The following is a 7,610-nucleotide window of genomic DNA, read 5'->3' as shown; positions in this document are numbered from 1 at the left end:
CAGTTTGGGGAGCCACAAACTGTACTCAGAAAACGAAAAGCTCCTCTTTTCCTTGCTCGCTGAAGAGTACGCACCGGGATCCACCCGCTGGAGACCCATGAAGGGCAGGGCCTTTCCCCAGCTGAGAGAACTGCACAGCAGCAGGAACCCATCCCCAGCCCCTGCTCCGGTGACCCCGGGTTCTGTTGGACCATTCAATAGTGGAAACAAAGTTGTAATCAGTGTCCCTTGATTCACTGCTTCTGGGCCAGGAGTCTCCAGAAACATTGGACGTAGAGCACCACGAGTTGATTGAAATAGGAAGTCTTACTTCCCAGCATCCATGTGTTTGTGTACACACACCTAATAAGAAACCTGCATTTTTACTTTACAACGTGTGAATACAATATAGCTGAAAGCTTTTGCAGTAAGATCTATTTATGTGGCCATATTGTGTTTAATGAGGGCATACAGTCTGGCTGCCACCCCTGATGTGTGGTTCAAATTCATCTCCAGAACCACTGTGAACTTCAGACTACTGCTCCTGGCTCCAGGTGCAGGAAGGAGTAGGAGCATCTCCATCCCTTCCTGCCCTACTCCCTGATCACTGGCTCCTTTGCTCTCTTGACAGCGAGGTCCGATGTTCTGCCAAGAATGGCCAGTGTCCCATGTAAGAATCCTTCGTGAGGGCTGGAATTCTTATTCTCTAGAAACATGACCTTTTCAGGCTCTTTCCTTCTCTTCTTCTTTGGGCTGCTGAAGAAAGCATCATCCAGCCTCCACTCAGAAAATGGCCTTGTTAATCTTCAAATCTAGTGGAAAAAGTGCAAATAACTGGCTACTTCTTGACCTAAGAATGGAAAGGGGACAGGCCTGCCTGTATCCTTGTGCCTTTCTGGAAAGATTAACTGCCTCCACAATCACAGTGCCGGCCACGTTCTCCTACTGCCCTCTGCAAAGGAATTTGTGGATAGGACAATGCCAGGTCAAAAACGTGGCTCTTTTGACTCTAAGGACGTTGCGGACATCTCATAAGGCCCGCAGGAAGAGTTGTTTAGGGAACCATGGTTAGGGTACCAGCAGGACTGGGTGGGGGGCCACCAGCAACTTTTGGAGGCAACTGAGGTCTTCAAGAACCTTTCAGATTCCACCAGGCGAAGGCTGAAGGTCAGCCCTGGGCAAGGCCATCTTTCCTAGGAGGTAGAAACCTCATTTCACTGGACACTGTCCACGGCCTAAGAGAGGGTGTCCTGGGGACTGCTGTCTTCCTGGAGAAACAGAAAAGGTGTAGAAAAAACAGTCCTGGTGAGCTCCTGACTCAGCTTGGGGGCTGACATCTCATGGGGGCATCACCACCGAATGAACAGTGTGGTTGTAAAGCTAATGACATAATCAAAGACAGATTTGCCTTGCAAGTGTCAAAGGAAATGGAGGGAAAGAAGAAAGAATGGTCACTGAGGTGTCTTCAGTGGCCTAGCCTCCAAGGTAACACGATATAAAGTTTTTATCAAAAGTACAGATGGAAGATGAGAGCATTCCTTGATGAGGATGGCACATCTTGGGCACTCACTTGCCACACAAAATAGCATTGTATCAATCTCCTAATAGCTCAAGACATAAATAATGTGAACAAATACTCCAGTTTGCCAGCAACCTCCCTAGATTGCTAACACTGATAAGAACAAAGTAGGAGAACCAAGGCTCAAAAACTTCAAGAGCTACTCATGTGACCCAATTGCAACTTTTATTTAATAGAACGGTCATTATTTTCTTTCCTCACCACGTGTCTGATAATGAAGCAAAAAGAAAGAAGAATGATTATCACTGTGGCACTTTAAAACACATATTTGTTAGCTTTGCCATTGATGTTCTTTTAATACATGTATTTAAGATTAAACTTGTGTTCCAATACAAAGAACAAAGAGAGAAATTGTGAATTAGAGATTTATTTTTTAAGTACAAGTTCAGTGAGAGTGCAAAGAAAAAAACTGTTGTCAAACATAAAAATATGAATTGAATCGCTTCTTTTTAGATGGATCTTTAACATTGACTTGACCATAGGGACACTGCAGAAGAAAAAAACATACTATTATTAAATTACTTAATCATCTTGAAAAAGCACACTTCTTGTGGTAAAAAAAAAAAAGAGATTGCTAAGAGCATTATATGGATCATTTGAAGAATGGCAACCTTTAGCAAATGGTCCTAATTAGGGTTCAAGAACCATTTCCTAAATGGATCCTCCCAACTTTAAGAATTTTACTGTCAAATATCCACTCAGAAAACCCCAAATCCTCAATTTACACAAAGCTGTTGCACACTTGATTAGAAAGAGCATTAATAGAACAAGTAGGACCATACATAAAAGTGGAAGCTGAATTTTTCAACACAGGCTACAGTCAATACATACACTTAGTGTCTATTCTTTAATTAAGAAGCAGTTCAGTTAAAGGAAGTAATGCTTCCTGGCAACAAACCATATAAAATGTTCTGTAAACAGCTTATTGGTTTATGATCTTAACCCTATCACAGTTTTACCTTAATGTTGTTTTTTAATAGTAAAAGCAACCATTCGTATTTCTTTGTTCAAAATAGGACAAGAAGGGTACAGGGTAGTTTATCTTAATCAGTAAACATAGAGATAATATCTAGTGACATAAAATATTAGGAAATGTATAGTATTAAATTTGGGGAAATTTACTTCACAGTTCTTTTAAACAGAGAACTAGAAAAAGGCAAGAAAGAGAGAAGGGGGAGGGAAAGGAAGGAAGGAAGGGAAAGGAAGAAAGAAATCTTTATCATTTGAAGGCAACCCACCTGTTAATGCTGGGCTAATTTCCATTTATCCAGCTAATAATGCAGAAAATGCTTCTTGGGATCTAGTTTGCAACATTCTTAATTTCATTTCCTGCCTTCTTTGTACTTGCCTAGTGAATGTAACTTATTTGGAACCTCATGAAAAGTTTTCTTGTAATAAAGAGCTCCCGTGAATTTCAAGTCACAGCATTTTTAGGGACTGATGCTTACAATGAAACATTACCAAATTCCATTAACTTTAAAGGTCCTATGTTGCTACTAAGGACTTCATTGTCCTTGGCTAAAGGAGCTTGTGAAAAGTGCACTCCCGGTCTATTTAGCTTTTTTATTTGACTTGTTGTTCAAATAATAGGTATTTATGAAGTTATAGAAGCCCGCAAACACAAACTGCTGTTATAAGGTGGATTGTTACTCACGTGTCTGCAGGCGGAGCCACAGCAGGCGCCTCTCTGCAAGTGGGCCAGCCTTGTGAGCACCACGTATCCAGTAGCCGGATCTACGCAGTTTAACTGGCCAGCCTGAAAGGTAATAAAATAAAATAAAATCACTAATCTCAATGTTCATCATATCTCCTCAACATAATTTCTACTCCTAGAGTACTGTAAAAAAATATTAAACTTCTTCCCAGCAATTTTCATGGCATTTTCAATGAAAGACTGAATGCATTCCAACATATACTCTGATCCAACTTTATGTGACTAAAGGAGAAAATACATAAGCTGAGAAAATGAGAAGTTGATGGAAAAACAAGAACTCCTCTATATTCGCTAACTATGTAGTGACTGCTCTGATATTTTTCATTCAGTTTCTAAGTAACAAGCTTAATAACAGGTGATTTAGATGATTTTAAGAGCTTAAGAGGCTGAAAATGAACTTTCACTCAGAAGTTGCAGTTGCAATTTCAGTACTTAAAATATGCGGATAATGCTTTAGACTTACAGAAAAGGTGCTAATCAAAACCAACAGTCCTTACAAAAAAATATTACCTCTGCCATTATTAAACACTTCACCTTCATGATGTTACTCTATTGCATGTTTTGTACTAGTTTCTTTTTCTAAGAGTGTTTTTAATTCTTTTAAGTAAAAAAAAAGTAGTTTTAACATATTAAGAATCACTGCTTTCACAAAGTTTCATCAAAAGCAACTTCTAGTATAGCCCTTTAAATCTCAAGGAAGCATTGTTCTACCTATATTCAAACATGGTTTAAAAAAAGGCATTTCAAATACTTTGTGTAAAGGTAAAAAGTAAATAATTTCCGTGGATCTGAGACATTTAGGTGATATTAGTCTTGATATTTTGTAGGGGAACCTTCCCATGGGCTTTTAAAAAATAATGTTTTTACCATATACTCTTGTATAGAACCTCTCAATAAAGTATACATTAAACTATACATTAAACTAGTGTGTATGCTGACATGCATTTTAATGAGTCATGAAAAGCCTGTTAGTTGATTAGCGTCTTATTTAATGGCCGAATACCAACTATATATTGTGAAGAAAGTGTTAAAAAAGAAAAAAAGAACTGGTAAAATTCAAAGTTCATGTCCAGGTTCATGCTAAGGCATCCCAGCAAAGCTAGATCAAGGAAGTGGGACCCCAGCAAGTCTCCAGGCTGGTTCCAGGAGCCTCCCAAACCCTTTGGGACCACAGGAACAGATCACAGGAGACCGGGCGCACTAAACACGTTAGAGGACCTTCACTTCTTTCTTTAAATAGTTCGTGCTTAGAAACTTGGGAGGAAAACAAACATTGAGAACTTCACAGCAGCCTTCTTTCACTTGTCCAAGTTTCTGGATGATGAGGATGGGAATTATGTCCCCAACTGGAAGCCGAACAGCCTGCACCTACGCATGCGTGTCCACTCTCCAGCTTTGCTTTTTTCCATCTAGAACCTCTGAGCTTGTTGGCTGCTCACACAGACCTATACCCACACAAATGAGGCCCACACAATGGTGGCAACAAAGATGGGTCGTGCTGACAGGTCGACTGGAGAGCAAGATATTCAGCGATGCACCTCTGTGCAGGAAGAGAAGTTAGGAGAGCTCTCTGCCTTGAGGTGTGGAAGAAGGAAGCTCTGGTTGAATAAAGAGAACCATCAGCTTCTCTTTGTGCCTATTTATGGTCTCCTTAAAGTTATTTAACCTACAATACTGACACTGATGAAACAACTGTGGATTTCCTGAGTAAGAAAAAGTTCATTTCTTTCTTCCTGCTGATTGATCCTGTTTTTACACGCTGCTGGTGTTTGCTCTAAAAACAATGAAACTTTTGGCTTATTTTCACCATTTTTATATGGTTAAGTGTGGCAACAAATTACACGTTATTTTTTAAAGGCAGCGTATAAACAAGATCAAGCCCAGTGTAAAATCCTCTCTGGGAGGTGTTCGAGCCCAGACTAGGCAACTCAGCGACTTAGGGGGAGATCCTGTCTCAAAATTAAGGGGGGGGGGCGCTGAAGATGTAGCTCAGTGAACAGGCTCTGGATTCAATCCCCATTACAGGGGGAGAAAAAAATCGAAAGTTGTCAGTTATTTTGATGAACTGTTACTCAATTTCAACACTTGAATGGGTCACAGAGTGGATTCTCATGGTCTTCTAATTACCAATAAAAACAGTTAAGTTTTGGCAAACTCCAAAGTTTTCTTCTGAAGCGACACCATATAACACTAGTCTTACGAATCTCTGGTCACATGCCCAGGCAGATTATTAAATAAATTCATTTCATATCATTTGTCTATCTTATTATAGAACCATTTTTCCTTTTATCCCATTGTTTCTTTCGTAAAGGTTATAAAAATATAAATATGCTACCTTCAAACTCACGTCTTAAGTGCTGGGAGACATAAGTTTAGAGGCTGCTGGAAACAACTGTCAAATCCACAAAACAGAAGAAAACAGCACCAGAGTCTAGGAAGAAGGAGACTCCTGACCTGTTTCCTCTGCTCCTCGGAGTGCAGCAAGAACGAGAGGGAGGTAGCAAAAATTAAAACGAATATGTTCATCTTTTTTTTCCGTATTAAAACCACTGGCTAGCAAAGTGTTTAAGTGATAATGCAGGGACATCGTATGTGTGCAATACATTTTCCCTAAGACTCCCAAGTTCTTCCACCTCCCTCAATTCCTCAATTCCACCCCCACCACACACGCACGCACACGCACGGGCGGTGGCCGGTCCCACGCTGCGACAGCTGATCAGAAAACGCGCCCCACTCTCACCGAGGACCGACACCCCGTCAGCCCTTTGTCCGACGTGCGGCCGCGGCCGGGACGCCAGCGAACCGAGCCCCAGCGGGACCGCGCTGCTCCCAGCCCTCTGCGGGGCGTGGCCGGGCGCCGGGTCCGTCCGCGCAGGCGCACTCGGAGCGGCCCTGGGTGGGCGGGGCCTCACCGCGCTGGCCGCCGCATGCAGCTCCGCGATCCGCCGCTCCGCCGACGTTAACCCCTCGCTGGCCGCGCGCCCTGCTGCGCTTTTGGGTGGCTCCTGCGGGCCGGGCGTGGAGCCGCTGCGCCCTCCCCGGGAGGCCGCGCCCAGCGTTAAGCCGCGCTGCTGCTGCCGCGACCCCGTAGCGACGCGGAGAGGCCGCGGCCGCTGGGCGGAGAGAGCTGTCCTGTGGAGCGCGGCGCCCGCCAGCGCCCGGATCCGCGCGGCCGCCATGGCGCCGCCTGTGCGGGGCGGGGACGCGAGGCCCGGTGCGCGGTGCGCCGTGCGCGCTCGGGGCTCGGCGAGGGTGAGGCCTGGGCCCATCCCGCGGCTCCGCTACCCAGGCCCTTCTGCGGAAGCAAAATGTTTTTTCTTTGTGTTTGGTGGCTCTGGCCGCCGCACTGGGCCGCATCCCCAGCCTTTTTTCACTATTTTCGAGACGGTGTTTCACTAAGTCACTAAATTGCCCGGTTCAGGCTCGGGTTTGCGATCCTCCTGCCTCAGCCTCCCACCGTGCTGGGATAACAGATGTGTACCACCATGCTCCGTTTAAAATCAACTTTTAACTCTTAAATGACTAATGATCCATTTTTGGAACGCTCATAACAACGGAGACCATAATGAAATGTGCTCTCTTCAAATTATTTCTTGAATCTTAAGTAGCATGAATTTCACGTAAAAAGTTTTAAAAATTCAGTCTTTGGCATAAATGAATTAAGGCTGCCAATGAGATGGGTGTCCGGAAGAACTTTCAGTCTCCCTGTGTCTACCAGATTCTAAGTGATTTTTTTTTTTTTTTTTTGTACTGGGGATCAAACTTAGAACCTTGAACTTTTGAGGCAGATGCGGTGCCACTGAGCTAAATCCCTGATTCTATTTTGTTCTGAGATGAAGGGGGACATTCTTTTCCCATGTCATGCTAGACTAGATCATAATTGCCACAACTGTTAAAATCCTAGAAGCTAGGGTGTCTTACCACCTTGGGCCTATTCAGAAATGGCTGAGTATTCACAGGTAATACTATAGATGAGTTAGGTAGAAATATAGGCAAGGGGCCGGGGATTTAGCTCAGTGGTTTTGCCGCCTGCTGCGCAAGCGCAAGGACCCGAATTCGATCCCCGGTACCAAAAGTAAAAAAAAATATGTATGTGTGTGTGTGTATATATATATATGTATATATATATATATATATATGCAGACAGGGCTAGGTCCTCAAGAGGGTCAGGACAAAGGTGAAACACTACAGCTGCAGCGGAGACACACGGCTGAAAACCAGGCCTCAAAGACAAGATGACCAGACCTCCGTACATGTTCAAGGAACAAACACTGGGCCTAAAGAAGTCTAGGTAGACATCAGCCACCCCAGTGGGTGACCAGAGACCTCTGGACCCAC

General features: G+C 43.7%; 1 protein-coding gene across 2 annotated transcripts; it reads right to left on the bottom strand.

Annotated features, from left to right (window-relative positions):
- Nucleotides 1–1,706: 1,706 nt before the first annotated feature.
- Nucleotides 1,707–6,456, bottom strand: CUNH1orf53 (chromosome unknown C1orf53 homolog). 2 transcript variants are annotated; one of them, XM_004860180.4, is made up of 3 exons: nucleotides 6,185–6,456; nucleotides 3,213–3,314; nucleotides 1,707–2,045 (listed from the first exon to the last, which is right to left on the bottom strand). In XM_004860180.4, exons 1-3 carry the CDS (start codon nucleotides 6,449–6,451, stop codon nucleotides 1,974–1,976), a joined length of 441 nt encoding a protein of 146 aa, XP_004860237.3. In that variant the 5' UTR covers nucleotides 6,452–6,456; the 3' UTR covers nucleotides 1,707–1,973. The 2 variants fall into 2 exon arrangements, 1 of the variants encoding a protein (XP_004860237.3); XR_015444204.1 differs by lacking the exon at nucleotides 6,185–6,456 and adding an exon at nucleotides 5,950–6,120 and having other exon boundaries at nucleotides 1,910–2,045.
- Between the last annotated feature and the right edge of the window lie 1,154 nt (nucleotides 6,457–7,610).

This window comes from Heterocephalus glaber, unplaced genomic scaffold, assembly GCF_053883595.1.
Source record: "Heterocephalus glaber isolate CG9 unplaced genomic scaffold, H.glaber_assembly_v1.0 deba00001600, whole genome shotgun sequence".
Taxonomy (NCBI): Eukaryota; Metazoa; Chordata; class Mammalia; order Rodentia; family Bathyergidae; genus Heterocephalus; species Heterocephalus glaber.
The sequence above is the reverse complement of the archived record's forward strand: the minus strand, read 5'-3'. Positions and strand labels throughout refer to the sequence as shown.